Here is a 17,816-nt window from a genome sequence, read left to right as displayed (position 1 = left end):
AAATAAAACAGGTAATACATCGAACTTTGTGTATAAATTTCTAATTTCTTCGTGACATGTAACCTGTATGTTCCACTCATTACCAAATTTGAGCTTGCCGGAGGTGGTAAGTGGTAACATTTGGCGGCCCAATGTGTGGCTGGCACGGACTTCTACACGCCATGAGTTAGTAAAATTTTCAATGAACATTTTTTTCCTCAAAATAATACGTCAAGAATTTCAAAGTTTATACACATCCATCATTCATCGGCTGTGCTGTTTACCGCCTGACTGTTTCAACTATTGCTTTGTCTACACGTCGTGAAAACCACGAGAGATCGAAGCTGCGAGACCCAGGGGTGTCCAGCACGCAGAACTTCGAGATTGTCACATCGTTTTCACATGCAAAACTTCGCGATTGTCGCATCACGGGACATCGCAGAACGTCGAGATTGTCGCATCGCAGAACTTCAAAATCATCGCATCGCGGGACATAGAGATCGTCATATTGCGGGAACTATGTAGAACTTCAAGATCGTCACATGCGGGACTACATGGGACAGAGCAACAAACAAAAGTCAACTAAAGTTGTAATTTTGAAACTTATTTTGTTCTAATTATCACTGCAGTGATGTGTAAAACCAACTAAATTTAAACACAGGATTTTCCAGGTCCCCAGGAAATATCTGGTAAAATGGAACATCCTGCAGGACCTATTCAAAGTGAGGTGATGGGGAGGGGGGGGGGGGGTCCGAACAGATGATTCAAATTTTAATTGCAACACAACAACAAATTGCACAGGGGCAACAGGAAATCCGACAGGAATTGGTAAAAATGAGAACTGAAATTAAAAATATGCATGCTAATGTAACCAATCAAATTTTATCATGTGAATCAAGAGTTGAGAGCTGTGAATCACAAGTGGAAAGGGAATAAGATAATTTGGAAACTGCTGAAAGGGAAGTAACAATGTTAAAAGAAAATGTTGAATTTATTGGGCATGAACATGTAAACATTGGCAATAAATTTGAAAAGTTTCGAGATGAGGTGAATACGGAATGTTTGGATAATGTGGAGGAAAAATTTAGCAAAATAAGAAGTATTGCACATGATATCATAAGTGTGTGACTGAGATGAAAGCCTTCTCAACTTAAAGATGAGTTTTACGAGGATGTAATCACGGTAACAAGTTCTGCAGATTGCAGAGAGATAATAAAAGGACATTTAGTGTGATTTGCCTAAATGTGGGTTGTGTGTACCGAAAAGTTTACGAACTGAAATTTGCACACTGATGTATGTGTAGGGACAGGAAAATATGGTTTTATATTTATGTTAATTTCGTTTTAAAAATTAAGGATTTCGGTGTTTTGTAGTTTTATAAAAAAAAAGCCCATACATGACTAGGATACTCACAAAAAAAAAGCCTTTAAAACTTAAATATTTCCCATCATTAATTTCTATAGTCAATTAAATTCAATAATTATCTATTTTTCAATAAAATACCTTTATGCATTAAGCATAAACTACAATAATTATTATTGACGATAACCTCTAAAATGAACAAAATAATATACATTAATTAAAATCGTAGAACTCCTATATGATCCATATAACTCTTCTGCACTTCATTCATTGAGTCATTGACCATTAATTAAAATTAACCATTGTCAATATTTACAAACAAAATAAAATTAGTTTAGGGATATTATGAATTCATACTTCCAGAGGCTATAGCCTAGACTGTTTACTTTATGCTGATGTGGTTTATATATTTACGATGAGAAATACAGCAATGGTGTATGAATAACTGTAGAAGCGTGTCGCTCCTGCGGGAGATACCGACTTGGTCTTTCTTTCCAGCGCGACCCTCGTCTCCGCGTGGCCGTTCTTGGCGCTCAAGGCGTCATTTCTTGTAACTACGTCGAGGAGCTCTACCAGCCTCGCCGCGTACGGCAAAGAAACATTTTCGCGCGCATTTTGTGTTTCTGATTACTTTCGTAAGTGAATTTGTTATTCGTGTAACTTCCATGCTTCATGCCGAAGTCTAAACCACCACCGAGCCGCTCTCGTAAAAAAAGCAAGAGGGCAAAGATCAAGCAGAAGTTTTGGATGGAGAAAAAAGCCAAGGCTAACGAAACTGAAACAGATTCAAAAATCCTGAGGTAAGTCACATACTTATTTCCACATATACAGAATTAAATTAATATTTGATTCTATTAGATTTTACTTTATAGGAAACCCTCGCCACTTTTCACAACATAGATGTGATTTACTTTTTAGGGCGAATTTTGTGATATTGGCAATGGCATAGAACTCAGGATAGATATTTTATGTTTAATGCCCCACAGGTTGATTAAATCTGGTACATATTCGGTATATTAATGCTTAATTACGGGTTTTGGTGATATATTAACTTACATAATACACATTCGCCTTTAACTGTACAGATGCAGCCATATTCAATTCAAATAATTTAATTGTTTACAGGAAAAATGCAGAGCAGAATGAAACTTCTCAGCCGTGTTCGTCAACAAGTGAAGCTTTCCTTATGACTATTCCTGGAACTCCTAAACTGTAAGTATTCTCTTTATTGTATATGTTATACAAAGCAAATATGATGTGAAGGATTATCAATATGATGTGTATTTATATAAATTTTCTGTTTCTCATCTAAATAATTATCAGGAATAAATAAGAAGTTGTTCATATTTAGACTATGCTTCAAACTTTTGCTAAAGAGTGTGTGATTGTTATTGAATGGTTGCGTGCGTAATAAGGAAACCCACGCGACTCCAAAGACAGCTGATAGCGCTGCAGTGTTGCCAACGTACTTGCTTCTCAATCCTCTTGCTCCGCAGGCAGAAGTGCGACGTGTGCGCCAAGGCTAGGTTCGCCGTTGTCCCTATCAAAGGGGTTGCAATGTCACAGCTACATCTCTCGCAGGGCCGGTAGCAGCGGGGCACAACAAACTAGCTCATTGAGAGACCGCAGCACTTGTAGAACTAGTGAATTATAGTTGTTTTCAGTTTAAAACTATGAGTATTGTAAGCGTGTTCGTAGTTTAAGGGCGCCGTCTGGCTAGAGAGTAAACGCGTGACCGCGTACATAGCATGTCGTTCTTGCTCGGAGCTGAGTGGCGAGATTCGGAACAACTCTTATCTCCTCCTCACTGCCCCACCCTACTAGTACCCACCCTCCTCCCCACGCCGACACTGCTGGCCAAATAAGAGCTGCCCTGCCGCCTCGCCATGTGTCTCAATCACTCTGAGTCCTTTAGTTTACCGTAGCCGGCGTGCCAATTGCATGTATTTTTAGTGTAGCGATATAGAAAAATACTTATTTTAGTGGTTGATAGTAACATGTTAACACTAAGTTATTGTGTATGTCACACAGACAAATGTGACTGCATACGTAAAAAATAATTCTGTCTGAATTACTGACTTAAAAATACATGTCTGGACACTACTTTACATTGATGGTTGTTACAATGTGATGTTTTCCCGGTTATTCGCAAAACTACTTGAAAACCTCTATGGTGCCACCAGTACAGTCACGCTGTGAAAGAGCATTTTAATTTACATATATTTAATACCAAAAAAGTTTAACTATTGAACTTTTTCTTAATTTTTGACTATATATTTTTTAAATTTTGATGGTTACTAAATTAACAGCATTTCTGCACCAAGGGCGCGGGCAGTTTTAATCAGTCACAAGGGTGTCAAAAATACGTAGGCAAACAGGCAAATTTCCAGACTTAAATTATTTGTATTTAAAATATCCCTACTACTGATTTTAAAGACACACATTTTTACTAACGGCTGTTACATTTTGAGTTTTGATAATGGAATTTTTTTTTAAGTTTAAGAATGTTTGATAGACTATGAAATAAAAAGTAGATTAGTTTTAAAAAAGTTTGATAAAAATGAAACGAATCTAAATCATCAAAGAAAAATATTTATTCAATAATATTAAATCTTCAAGTAACAAAATAAAAATATACCTTACAGCAAAAACATTTTCTTCAAGGCAGCTGCAAAATAAATTTTTGTCATTTAACTTTCTTCGTAAGCACTGCACTACACAGTATGATAAATTGAGTAATCGAAATCCATCCCTCTCGGCACAGACTACAGGTTTAGGTAGATTTCGAAGTACCTATCGCTTCATGAAATGTTCAAAAAACTTCTATAAACTTCTGAAACTTTTTAAGCATCATGTACGTTCTACAATATTCAAAATTGATCGAATGAACACTGTCTTATTCCATGGCCCAAAACTATTTTAAAATATTTAGTTCAATTTAAAATATTTAGTTCAATTCATCCAGGACTGAATAACATAGAACGTATTTCATATTACGCCTACGCATTTATTACCTTCTAACACTACTTTTCATACCTTGCACTAATAAGTGGTCACAAAAAAAAATGTGCTCTGGATCACTGTTTATGATAATATGAAGATAGTTAAAAATAAATTTCAACATATTTTATAGGAAATATAAAACTTTTTTCAACCTCTATTAAAACTGTAAATAGTTCGTCGTATCGACAATTGTTTCAGCCAAAGGTTTTGGATAATGTTTAGGAATTTTGCAATAAATTATTTCATTTTTGATAGTATATCAACTAAAGAGTTATGATTTTTTTGTCTTTTAACCATTTTTATTCCCACGGCTTGCAGTAATGGCTGGTAACATAATATTTTACTTCATATAAACGTTCTTGACAATATATAGAAAGTTAAGTAAAAATATCAATGACTTTGATAGTGTAGGTACATGGTACGGAAGTTTTGTTTAGTTCTTTTTATCTCCACATGAGTTTTTTTTCAACTTCTTGCGGTCTAATCAAAAATTGTTTTGGACCAAAGTTTTAGATAAAAAATAAAAATATACATTTAACATTAATTGTTATATAATTAATTTTTTAAGGGTTTTACCATAAATTGAGTTTTTTTATATTTCTACCCTTGCTATTACAACCCCTTGAGCAATCATTTGGATTATCAAAAATTGTTATAGACAAAAAATTTTGTTAAAAATTATAACATTTACAAACTACACTAACAGATTTGATGATGTGTCTACTAAGGAAGTTACGAACTTTTCTGTCCTCAAACTCATGTTTTTTCCGACCCTTGCATTTATGGTTGGTCGTATCAAAAATGTATTCAAAGGTTTTTGGTATTACTTCTACGAGTTATAATACGTTCAAACGATGCAACATTTGTCATACTATGGGATTTAAAGCGATTGTTAAGTTAATCAAAACCTTCCCCATTTTACCCCTTTGGTGGGATTATGCCCATTAAAGAATTCGACCAAAATTTTATTACTATATTTTATTTATCAGTTTGGAAATGATTTGTGCACAATTAAGGCAGTATCGTGTCCATAAATTGTATATGTATATACACATAAACGTTTGATTTCATGATGGCTTCGGTAACGGCTTCAATAACAATAGGTAGTCTTTCTTCGAAATATACCTAAGAATCCACAAACCAAACAAAATAGAAGAAGAAAATAATGCACAGAGATAACCCACAAAATAAAATTGGTTTTAAATATAGAACTGTGTTAAAGATTAATTAAATTTTTGAATGTATTCACAAACAATGCAAAAATAAACATTTTTTTTTCAACAATGTTCACACCTTTACTTTCTTATTTATGCCGATACCAATTTTACATGTTCTGTTTGAAACCACCTTCTGCATTCAGTTTTCTCAAACTCACCACACACATATGCACGAGCACATTTAAACTGGTTTTCTTGTTAAACATCATTTCCCAATCAGAATGACACTTGGCATATTACCTGTATAAATACTAGTCCTATAAAAAGTACATTGTAAAACCCAATATTTAAGTTGAAATTAAACCGCCGTGTTTTCTAAATATCTTCATTGAAGGACTACATCATGACACGTTAGTGTGGTTCTGACAAATAAAATGTAAGATTGAGCAGCGAGCTTCATAACATCTTCAAAAACTTGTTTGTAAATATCATAAATCCTTTCAACCCATTACAATCCCTCTGCTTATGAATGTGTTAACTCACTGTCACCGTTATGGAAAGAAATTCCATATTGTTTTTGTTTCCATCTTAAATATATATGTTATTTATAAATATACTTATAATATAATTTTTAATATTGTTCTTCTTACATAGTTAATGAACAAAATTGCTACGTATTATTTACTTAGGTTCTCTCTTATGGGAACATTGCGGGTTAATCTTGGGTCCACCAACTCTGGCAGTAATGAATTCATGTAGAACTGTATAAGTTTTTCTTCCATTAAACTTTTCCAGAAATGGTCATATTTTGTGATTTTCTGAAAAAGCATTCCTTTTGGAGTCGAAACAAAAAAAAGGCAGAATTTGTGACCTGCAATATGAAGTTGTCCCTGAATTTGGTACATGCACATATGACCGATCTTGAGATGCATTTTTTCCATCCTTCAGTTCACAAAAATTAATTTTTTTTTCCAGAATTGCCGTTTCAGGAAGCATAGTCTTGGCAGTTGCAGGGAATTTGATTTCAATGATGCCATCACTAACAATGAGCCCATCAGGCGATGCTGCTAGAAATTGCATATTTTCGTCAATGAAAAGTCCTGAAGGAATTATGACTAAGCCCAGCTCCTGTTCCAGCTGAGTGACTGCATGAGGTTCGTTCTCAATTCCATATTTAGTTGCTTTGTTTCCAGAGAAGGTTGACTATAAAATAGATTGAACTGTTTAAGAGCGCGGTGTTGTTTCTCTCATTCGACATATTTTTTCCGAAATTTGAAGCCGTCAAACAAGTGCCTTTGTCCAGTGGTTGATGACTGGATATCCTGAATTTTTTTTGCTGTCACACTGAAGTCCTCTCAAAAATTCTTCTTTTTTATTTTCATATTCTTCAGGATTCATGTCTGGTATCTGAGAAACATTGCCATAATGTGAGTCTTCTGAAAAGTTAATTTTCTTTTTAGTCTTTTTTGTGGGGTTTTCCAAGCGCCTCTTTTTTTTCAGCAGAATTTTTTTTTGCTTTTAAATATTTTTTTGAATATTCACCAGGACTGTGATTTGTGAATTTTTTGTGAATTTCGGCTTGTTCGTTACCATCTGCATTGCACGAAATCACGGAAAGTTCACTTCTGGTAAGGTATCCACCACGGAGAGAAAAGTTGACTCTATTACCAATAACAAACTTTGCAACTGTATTATTAAAAGACTCAGCTCTATTTGTTGTCATGTTTTTCAAGAGACTTTCTGCATGATGAACTACCAGATTATTTGCTGACATTATTTCATCCCACATGCCCATACTTTTCATACTTGTAACTATATTCTCTTCTGTGCTTCTAGAACCATCACAAAAGTATTCTCGTTCACTGCACTTTGAATGGTCCCCGAATACATGAAATGGTTCATTGTGAACATCACTCCGTAATTCCTTTACACGTTCTTGTTCAGTTATTCCTCTCTCACCTTTTCTGGTTTTAATTGCACACGTGATGGCATAACGAAGACGTAGTACGGTAGTAGCCTGTTTCACAATGCTTTCTTAATCACTATGGGAACATTTCCACATGTATTTTTAGTCTTCGTAGCTATATCGCGTAATCATCTGAGGTAATTCCTGAGAATGTGATTTACACACTCTATTTTTCGTATTACGAACGTATGTTCGTAAGGTTTCGCTTTCTCCAGCTGGTGCATTACGCTGCTATCACCATCTCCTATAATACAAATACATTATGTATTATAACTCTTTCAATAACTACCAAAAAATTGTTTTTGTTATCTACTTTAAAAGATGTATGTAGTGACAATAGTTAAACACACACACAAATTTAAAATAAAATATCTGAAAGGAAAATGTGTTCGCAAAAAATAATCAAGAAGTGTTTCTTGTAGGTTCTTACCGATCAGCTGGTGATATTTAATGCCATGCATTGCAACACTACACTTAAACCCCTCAACAATTATATCTGATTCCATTGCTGTAGCAGATTTGTTCCAGTTTTTATAGCAAACATGATCACTGACAGGTATATCCTTTGACTCCGCACGGGTACAGATGCAGCAGTATGAATTTCTAACACTAATGAAAATTACTTTGTTTGTAAGAGCACCAATGATGCAAGCCTGGAAAAATATATATACACACAGTCAAATATTTAGTGGATTTACTATTGATGATATGCAAACAGTATATAAATGATTGATAATGCAAAAGACTTACCACTCCCGACATTGCATTGTAATTTCCATACGATCGTTTACACCAAGCTCCATCAGTTATTACAGTAATAAGGGGAATCCCTTCTGCATCTACGGAGCCTGCAGCCACTGCTAGGCGAGCTTCTTCTTTCGCTGCTTCTTCCATTTGAAGCCATGCTATGTCATGTATAACAGACTGTAGTTGCCTTTCACATTTGTAATATTTATATTTAAAACAGCAAGGCATGTCTAGCGATGATGTAATTTCTTTCATTTGGGTAAAATATTGTCCTGTTAGTAGCATACTGTTGACCCAAGCATTGTTAATGTCCATACACTTCTTGTTTGGATTGTCCGAGACTAATTTATCTTTCACACCACACATGGAGCATTGGAAATGATACACACTCTCCATACCTTTTCTTTGTTAATATTTTCAAACTAAAAATCTAATGCCTTGTTATGCCTGCTCATTCTTCTTATTTCATTAAATAAATGGTTGACATTAAATATTCTTCACCCAGTCAGAGAATGTTCTTTTACAAAAGAACTGGGAAAATAATCATAATTCATTTGTAATTTATAATTTATAATTTTCAACAGAAATTTGGTCAAGAGGTTCAATACCACTTACATCATAATAATCACAGCCATAGAGCTCAGAGAGATTTCTTGAGGGTATTTCATTACTGTTCTTCCACGATGAACTTGCTTGTGTTTGTATGATAATATTATCTGGTTTAACTTTTTTGTGACAGTCACTTTGATCAGAAATGACTGTAACTCTGAAAAGTAAATGAACAACCTGTTTAAGAGTACAATAATACCTCATTAAATAACTAGTAAGAAAATTGTGCAGTAATTTAACGAGCTAAATTTCAACATAGTCATACCTATTGGGTGATAGGCCTATGTCTGGGTGGTGTGTTGACGAACTCTCTGGAGGAATTTTGTCGTCAGGTGGTACTGGTTGAAGAATTGTAAGAGAAACTAAGTTTTCTCTGAAAATAAAATGAATAACTTAATTAAAAGGCTAAGATATGTAACCATTAAATTATTTCCAAAAGTAACATTTCAATACATAATTACGTTTAGAAAAGTAATACAATACTATTAAACTTGTTAAGAATTTCTCTTCTTTAAATACCATATGCTAACACTTTAAAAATGAATTATGTACAGTTTCATATAAAATGGCTTCCATTTTGTTATATTTATTACGACATATGGAATAAAATACATATATTTATATTGAACTAAATAATGTTACACACTTGCTGAATTGATTGATAAAATACCAACTCGCCCAGATATCCTAAACGAAATTTCTTGCTACCTCTTGCCAACTTCTGACATAAGACTGCGTTTTCATACAATGCGGTGTGTTCACAGTTCTACATGCCAATATAAGTATAATTAAGAAAATATTGAAAATTATTTTAAGCTGTAGTGTTGATTTAGTTTCTCGCCCTTCAACAAGATCTCTTGAATCTGGAACAACTACAGAACCATAGTTTGCTTCTCTCTAGAATGTTCCTTGATTACTTTCAGCTTCTGATTCATTGCCATTTCTAGTTCTGAAATAAAATTAATTGTTCAGTGTATTTATTTATTATTTTTATACACATGTCTATGAATCACAAAAACGCAGGCCTACCTTGTTTCAGAGAGGTTTGATTTAGTAGTGTGAGTAAAATATATTTCAGGTGGTACAAATTGTGTCCTGAAAATAAGACCAACTATTTCAATTCTAAAAATTCAACTTGGAATTGAAATTACATGCTCTATCCTTAAAAAAATAATTTGCATTCTTAAATTAACTTTAAGAAATTTAGGCCAAATAACAGCACCTTTCATTAGTAATTCTCGAATGATTTTCTGACGAAAAACCAGATACTGTTTGTAATTTTACAAATCTACTTGATGATACACATAGGCCTAAGGTTTTATGGTAAACACATGTACGCTATTCTTCAAAAGTAAACTAACAGAGTATGAAAGTCTTCTAGTGGTTTTGAGCAACTTATTTTTGCCCTCACCAGGTTCGAACCAAGAATGTAAATGTGTATTTTTTTTGAAAATTTATATTAAAACTATAATCAAGTAAATATTTTATGATCGACAGGGGGAAGGAGGAGAAGGGCCACTATCGCCCTGAGCAGGCAAGTCCTCGGACACCACCCCCCCTGCCCGGTCAGTGCCGCGCCTCCGCGGCGGGAGAGATAGCAGCCGGCTGCCGGTACAGCTACAGAGGGCGCCACGAGGTGGCTAGCAGTTTCGCCCGTGCATACGTTTACCTCTAGTATTGCCATTAAGAATTTTCCGCGGTGAAATGCCTGTTTCAATGCAGGAATCAATGCAAGAAGGTCTAGGGCGTGTCTGACTGGTGAGTTCCTTAAATTCTGACGATTTTTACTGCACAAAAACATAGGTTGAAAAGACCATTTTCGTGATATTGGCGGGTTCGCCAAAGTGTTTAGGTGGGTATGAGACAACTTAAATCCACCAGACCGACGTCGAGTGTTCTTTTTATTCCTTTCCTGCCCAAACAAAAATTGAAAATCTCAAGTTCTTTCTAAAGGAGAGATATAGAGGTAAATGTCTACAGTGGCTTCCTTCCATCGTCCAGATGGCGCCCTTAAGCATGAGTTATTTTTTTTTAATTTAATGTTCGTGGATTTCGTGCTACGATTTAGAATGGTATTTAAAGAAAAAATATCATTATACGGTAATGCAAACGGTTGTATGAGACATGAAACTTCCTAGTTCGTAGTTCCACTGTGACTGCATTTATGTACCTACGTCTAACGATGTTTACATGTTTTTGGTAGGTTACTCTTTGCTCAATAATTACACAAATCATAAAACGACGGTATAAAGAAAGTTGTAATGAACATCTGCGAGCTAGTTTTCTGAATGTTGGCTTACTGAATTTATTCGCTGCGCCAACTTGATATTTTGTGTCACGAGGTAAAAAAATATATTTTATGTTTATGGTGCTAAGAGCTTGCCCCAGCCTTGATAGTTATAGGTTAAGCACGTGACTTGCGTTACAAGTACAGCGCGTCCCCAGAAAATCATGGCCTGAATTTTATCTCGTCGTATTTACAGGTGCTTGTAGTTAAAACAGCAACGAATATCACAAATGGAGCAATTGTCTTGGTATTTCTTTCGTTGGAAGTTGAACCTAGAATTTTAGTATTAGCTAGCATGTTAACATTTGAAACACATGCATGTACGTAACTTCAGTACCTATGAACGTACATTACTTATCTATGCTATGTCAAATACACAATGTAATACATATTAGGAAAATTATAGTAACACGTAACGCACAAGAAAATAGAATACTAGTATTTTAAATAATTTTTTTCCTTCGGCGCTTATTCTTCTTCCTAAATTACATATTTACAAAATTACTATAGTCCACGGCACCTACTCTCTTCTCCAAATGTGTTTCTTTGAAATATTTTAGTGTATTTTTCAGTTGAACCAGGATTTCATAAAACTTTCCTTTCTTACCAAACAATATTGTCTTGTCTCTGATTGAATCTGTGTCCAAAGAGTAGGTACTTCCGAATAGTACTCGCAGAAATCCTTTAGCCCTCGAGATCTCTGAAAAGGAGGTTGCTGCCATCTCTGATACGTTCCCAAATTCTCTGAAGATGCAGATGCATCCTTTTCGCATGCGCAAATAAATGGTGTGAAACTCGCTTCCTCTACTGGGCCTGTGTGTTCTACAGCAACTAGTGTTCATCGCCATTTTTGTTTGGATCTGCGTTTTAACACATAAACAAGTTTAGTGGTAGTAAAATATATTTTATTTCGTAAACACCAATTAAATGTTTCTGCCTAAATATTATTAGCTTTGTATTTTAGTATGTTCAACATTTCAACATAAATGTATATACATAAAATTCATTATGGAAATATATACGTTCATGACTTATCAACTCTGACGATATTTTGCCAGATTAGCTGTCTTATTCAAATAATACAGTTTCATTATTCAAATAAATATGGACCACCTAATTAGTACCATAAACGACAAACTAAAATTGGCATGAAACAATGAAAATGTTACAGTATACAACTTCAACGTATTTAATACACATTTCTGAATTTAAAATTATTTGCGTTTTTTGACGTGACGTCTAATAAATCTATGAACGCCGGGTGCACGCACGAAAAAGTGTCCCACTACGGATGTGTCCTGTTTGCTCATTGTACGCATGCGTGGCATCTCTCTTCATGCTCATTGTACGCATGCGTGGCATCTCTCTTCCACTCGATTGGAACAACCATCGATTTGACTTTTCACTCATATTTTTCATTTGAATTATTAATATTATGTAATTTAACGATCGTCCACCGATTTTCAGCACAATCGGTTTGGCTATTTAAAAGTAATGTTGAATATTCAAATACGTTTTGAACCAACAATGGTGTTTTACAGTGACACATAATAATTCAAATTACACCCGGGATCTTTTGCACAATGTTTTAAAAAATATTGTAACACATTATAAATAAGTTTGGTGTATTTGGGATGCGTATTTGTTATAAAATCGTGTTATAAAAACGAAATAATATTATTCCCCTACCGTGAACAAATTTTTTATAAATTAATATGTATATAACATCTGAAACTATTATTTCAAATATGGTCTCGTGGCTATGTAGTTAGCATCGCTGACTACTAATCGAAAGGTTGACAGATTGAATCCCAGTCGTCGCTATATTTTTATTTTTGTACTTGTAAAAATTAATGCTGCACACGCGACACTAGAAAAGTAATAAATATATTTGTATTAATGAGTGAAAATAAAATAAATTTATCAATTAAATTGTAGATTTCATTTCACTCCTTCTTTGTATCCATACAAAATAGTGATAGTTCAATAAAAATGATTAAATTTTATTCATAAAAGTATGCAGAGGTAGATTTTATCATACAAAAGATAGAAAAATTTAAAAAAAAATTTTTCCTCAAAGAATATAATATTTTTAATGCCTAACCGGTTTGGTTGCAAAAACCTATTACGGCTCAGTCTCAGGCTGAATATGATATTTCCTTTTCTTCTGGATCAATCATTTCATCAATGTTTTTTTATGACGTCACGTTAAACTATCGTCCGTAAACCTACTTTACAGACAACCAATTTTTTAACCTAACTCAGGATTCTCTAGTTACTAATCTATCTGTGGAATTTGTCACATCACATCAAACTACAAGAGATTGTTTGCTATGGGCAATAACCATAATTTTTTGTATGACCATGAGTCTGGGCATGGTGGGAAATTTGCCCGAATTCGATTGCCCCCCTCAATTGGAAGGGGGTTAAAACCCCAAATATTTTTAAATTTCAAAAATTGATTTTAACCTACTTCTAATTGTAGTTACACAGAGATGTGGGGCATTATATGACTGTTGTACAAAAAACATAATTGATTATTTTTTTAATTTTTAGTTAATTCAATGATAAAAGCTGTTTTTTTTAGTTTTTTAAAATTATTCGTTTATTTTTAAATACCAGAATACTGAAATCTGTATGGGCAACTAGTCTTTTGGTGCCATATTGCATATTTAAGTCACAGTTGAACATTTGCCAACACCAAATCCCAGTTCAAACTAAGCAATTTACTGAATAGATACAGTGCCCAAAAAAATGTGCCTCGTACAAAAATATATTGCAAATAAATTTACTTCAACATGCAAAGTTTTACAACTAAAGAAATGTACAGAAAATACACAAATAAGGATACATTGTCATTTCATGCAGTCCATGTCGTATATGTCTTGCTGTTTATGTCAATTTGGTTTTGTAGTTCCCCACAATTGTCAAATTAATAATTTGTAATTCTATCGCACAACTATCAGATAATTAATAACAAATGACTTGAATAAATCATAATTACAGACAAGCTGTTAATGTGAAGTGTAGTTTCTCCAAGCAAATGTATGGAAGCTGTTTCCTACATCAAGCACTGCTTACGTGAATGCTGGCTGCTGTACCCAAAAGTCATCCGTGTCATTCCAGCTGTCCAGAACAATGGGCAAGATGAATTAGATAGGTGTGGAGGAATGAATGCAAGGGTAAAATCGGAGTTCCTGATAAAACCCACCAACAAGGTCCGCAACGTTTAAAATGCTAATACATATTATTTGACTTCGCCGGTAGTCAAAATCACTTTCCAGCGTAAGGAGACTGGCGCTTTGTGCAAATAACAATGTGGACCTCTTATATTTTCGCACTTGTTGACAAGTAATGTATTAATGTCGTTTAGTGCTATCCAGATAATTGATCAATTACTGTTTCTTTTCATATAGGTCGAATGGAGTACAAAAGACAGATGAAAATTACACATTACAGACCGAAGATGTCCTATTATTGTCGGATGTGTCTTTGTTGCCAGATGATGTCCCTTTACTGCCGGAAAATATTCCATCCCTGCGTGAAGATACATTGCTACCGGAGGATGTACCATCAGTAGCTCAAAGTAATACTGCTACGAAAGAAAATTTAACCTGTACTGATGACAACAGCAATGGCAACATTAATTTCTGTTCCGAGGAATCAGAGAGCGACCTCCCCGATCTTATCATCGAGAAGGATGATGATTATGTCCCTTGGGACATTCCAGGAAATAGATGCGTAAACATTGCGCATTTTATGAAACAAATAGCTTTAATAGAAAGACACCGAAATAAGTGCACCATGGGGAAATTTGTTGTAAAATCAGAAAGAAGATGTGGACTGTATTCAACCTGGACATTTGCATGTGATACATGCAATGAAACCAAAACTGTCACTTCACATGACGAGATTCAGGCTGAAGAAATAAATGATGCCGTAGTGTGGGGTGCCTTGTCGATTGGTATAGGTCACAGTCAAGTGCAAGAATTATCACAGTTATGGATATTCCATGCATGTCCTGTGAAAAATTTGTAATGCATGAAGAGAAAATCGAGCAGGTATGACTTTTGCAGGACTACTTAAATTTATTTTAAGTAATCCGATACTAGAGTAAATAAGGTCTGTTTTCATTTCAGTATATTAAATGTTAACAATCTCCACTATGTTTCAGGCGTGGGAAAAACATGTGACTTCTAAATTAAAAAAAGCAGGAGAAGAAGAAAAGAAAATAGCAGAACAGAAAGGACATTTTCTGAATGGCATTCCCTAAATAGCAGTAGAAGAATGTGATGGTGGATGGGGCAAAAGAACCTATGGGCATGGCTATAATTCATCAACAGGTGTTGTGAGTAAAGTAACATTAATTAAAACTCTAAATAACAATTTTATATAGTTAATCAAATGTCCAGATTGGTAGAAAATCTCAATGTTACCTATAAAAACAGTAAAACAGTAATAAAATTGTAAGAATTCAACAGGCAGACAACTAGTGAAACGAGGTTTATATACGTCATTCGTGGTGGTTTCTGATTCCATGAATATCATTGTGACCGGCTTAACTGTGACTATCATGTAATTGATTATGATCATAATTGCAGTTCTGAAAGTGTACACGAAATTGTACCAATGAAATCCGAGATGCGACTATTTAGGCACAGTAGTAGCCGCTATAGATCTGGGATAGAAAATATTGAATGTGATTGCTCCCGAGGAGTTTGGGAGCTGCGGGAATCCCAATTCTCTTAATTAAGATTTTGTTACGGCTCCTATGAACACAGACTTCATAATGACAATGCAATCATGATAACACACCTAGTATGACAGTACATAATAATAAAAATTGTTTATATTGCCATGTACTGACAGGTAAATGAACGCACAGCACACTAAGGAATGAGGTAAAAGAAATTATAAAGCACTGGGATACTGAAAAAAGTGAGGGAAAAGTTTTCAGGTGCTGTACAGAATGAGACGTTATTTATATGCTAACTATGCAGAGAGAAATCCTAAAGTCAAAAGAATAGGGAAACATTAACACATGGGCCTATCGTGACTTATGAGGGAGTTATGCGCCCTACGAGGAGGAAATGGAAAAAGTGTAATTGGATGATAAATTCCTACCTTGGCCTGTTAACTTCGTTGAAAGTACCTATTAATTTTTTTATTATGAGCGTCAATAATACCATTGGGATGCATACGAAACCGGTGTAAGAATTCGCTTGTAAGTTCTGTGAAATGTTGCACCAGTCTTTCATGTGTGACGACGAACCTAAATCAGTATCTTGTTAGTGTTCCGAGCATGTAAATTGTCGCTACAATTTGCGCCATATTTAAACCTTGTTCCCTATATGCGCCTGCCAGTGGCGGTATAATACTACACTAGAAAGGACCGATACGATAGTCCCGTAGGTTACGTCAAAATTGCTTTGTTACAGATAACCAAATTGGGAGTAGCAAAATTCAGCCAACTAAATTATTTTGGCCACCGCACAGTGGCTGTATTGACTCTACACGTGGCCAAAATTTCTCCTTGGATTACCCGATCACACCACTTATTTGATAATCACTATCATTAAATTTGGCGTAAGGAAATACAGATTTTTATAAAAATTTAGAGCAAATTACAATAGGTCAGAATGTATAAAAGGGAAGTTGGGCACGGCTGTTAATTTAATTTGGCTATTTTCCACCATCTTTGAAGGACTACAGAAGAAAATTTTATAGTCAAAAGTAATTCTCATAAACAAATTCAGAATCTTCACTACAACCTTGGAGCTTAGCTTGCAAAGGTGTCAGATCACTTTGTTTGGAAATAAAAAAAACAGCCGTCTCCAGTTGAAGAAAACTCATCACTACAATTATCAGGTACAGGGACAGTTGAATATCACTGGAAGAAAATACTGCGACTTTATTGTTCTGACAGATAAAGATTTTTTCGTGGAAAAAATAGAAAAAGATGAACACCTTTGGACAAATGTGATGGTCCCGAAACTTAAGACATTCTACTTGCACTGTATGCTTCCTGAAATTATTGATAGCAGAATCAAACGGAAAATGAAGGTCAGAGATCCACAATACATTTTGGAAGCACAAGAAGAACAGAAGAAAAATAAGTGCGGAAAGCCAGTGAGTTAATTCTTTGGCTTCATGAAACTCTCTACAATTTCGGTACTTGAAGATGCTACAAAAAACTTTCAGTTCTGACGAACATAATTTGCTTAAGAATATTGTTTTATACGTGACATATAGTGAAGTGAATTCTGTATGAATATTATTAGGTTATAAAAGTGAATTACAAATCTTGCTTCCAAACATTTAGTGGAAAATCATGTAGCCACCATGAAGACAAATATTTTAGATAGAGGAAAAAAAAAAGAACTTTATGTTTCACTAATGAGGTAATTTTTCATTTATGAATAGTTTGAGTGTGATAATTTTTACAAGGGACAGAAAAATAGTGCTGTGTGAATTGTTCTGTGCCAATTTATGTACCATTTAAACTCGTATTTTTTAAATTCTAACGAATGTATCCTATGTATTTATAGTAATCATAAGTTAAAATTGATTTTATTTCAGGATTGTTATATTTGCAGTTGAAGTATATACAGTAACGGCCAGTGATTTTTTACAGACCTTATTTCAATATATTACGTTTATCACGAACAACATCCTTATAATATATATTTCATATCAATTTATCTTA

General features: G+C 34.4%; 1 protein-coding gene across 4 annotated transcripts in view; it reads right to left on the bottom strand.

Annotated features, from left to right (window-relative positions):
• The window catches only part of LOC134527270 (THO complex subunit 1), a 259,110-nt gene that overhangs the window by 57,631 nt on the left and 183,663 nt on the right, over window positions 1–17,816 (bottom strand). Inside the window, exons 11-12 of one of the 4 annotated variants that reach the window (XM_063359801.1) lie at window positions 9,089–9,196; window positions 6,950–8,980 (exon numbers count right to left, since the gene is read on the bottom strand). The exons of the other annotated variants lie outside the window; for them this stretch is intronic. Coding sequence (XP_063215871.1) covers window positions 8,776–8,980; window positions 9,089–9,196 — 313 coding nt within the window. The 3' untranslated portion in view covers window positions 6,950–8,775. Of the gene's footprint in view, window positions 1–6,949; window positions 8,981–9,088; window positions 9,197–17,816 lie in introns of those variants that run through there. 4 annotated transcript variants of the gene reach the window in all.

This window comes from Bacillus rossius, chromosome 1 (genome assembly GCF_032445375.1).
Source record: "Bacillus rossius redtenbacheri isolate Brsri chromosome 1, Brsri_v3, whole genome shotgun sequence".
Taxonomy (NCBI): domain Eukaryota; kingdom Metazoa; phylum Arthropoda; class Insecta; order Phasmatodea; family Bacillidae; genus Bacillus; species Bacillus rossius.
Note: the sequence above shows the minus strand (reverse complement) of the source record. Positions and strands in the feature narration are given on the sequence as shown.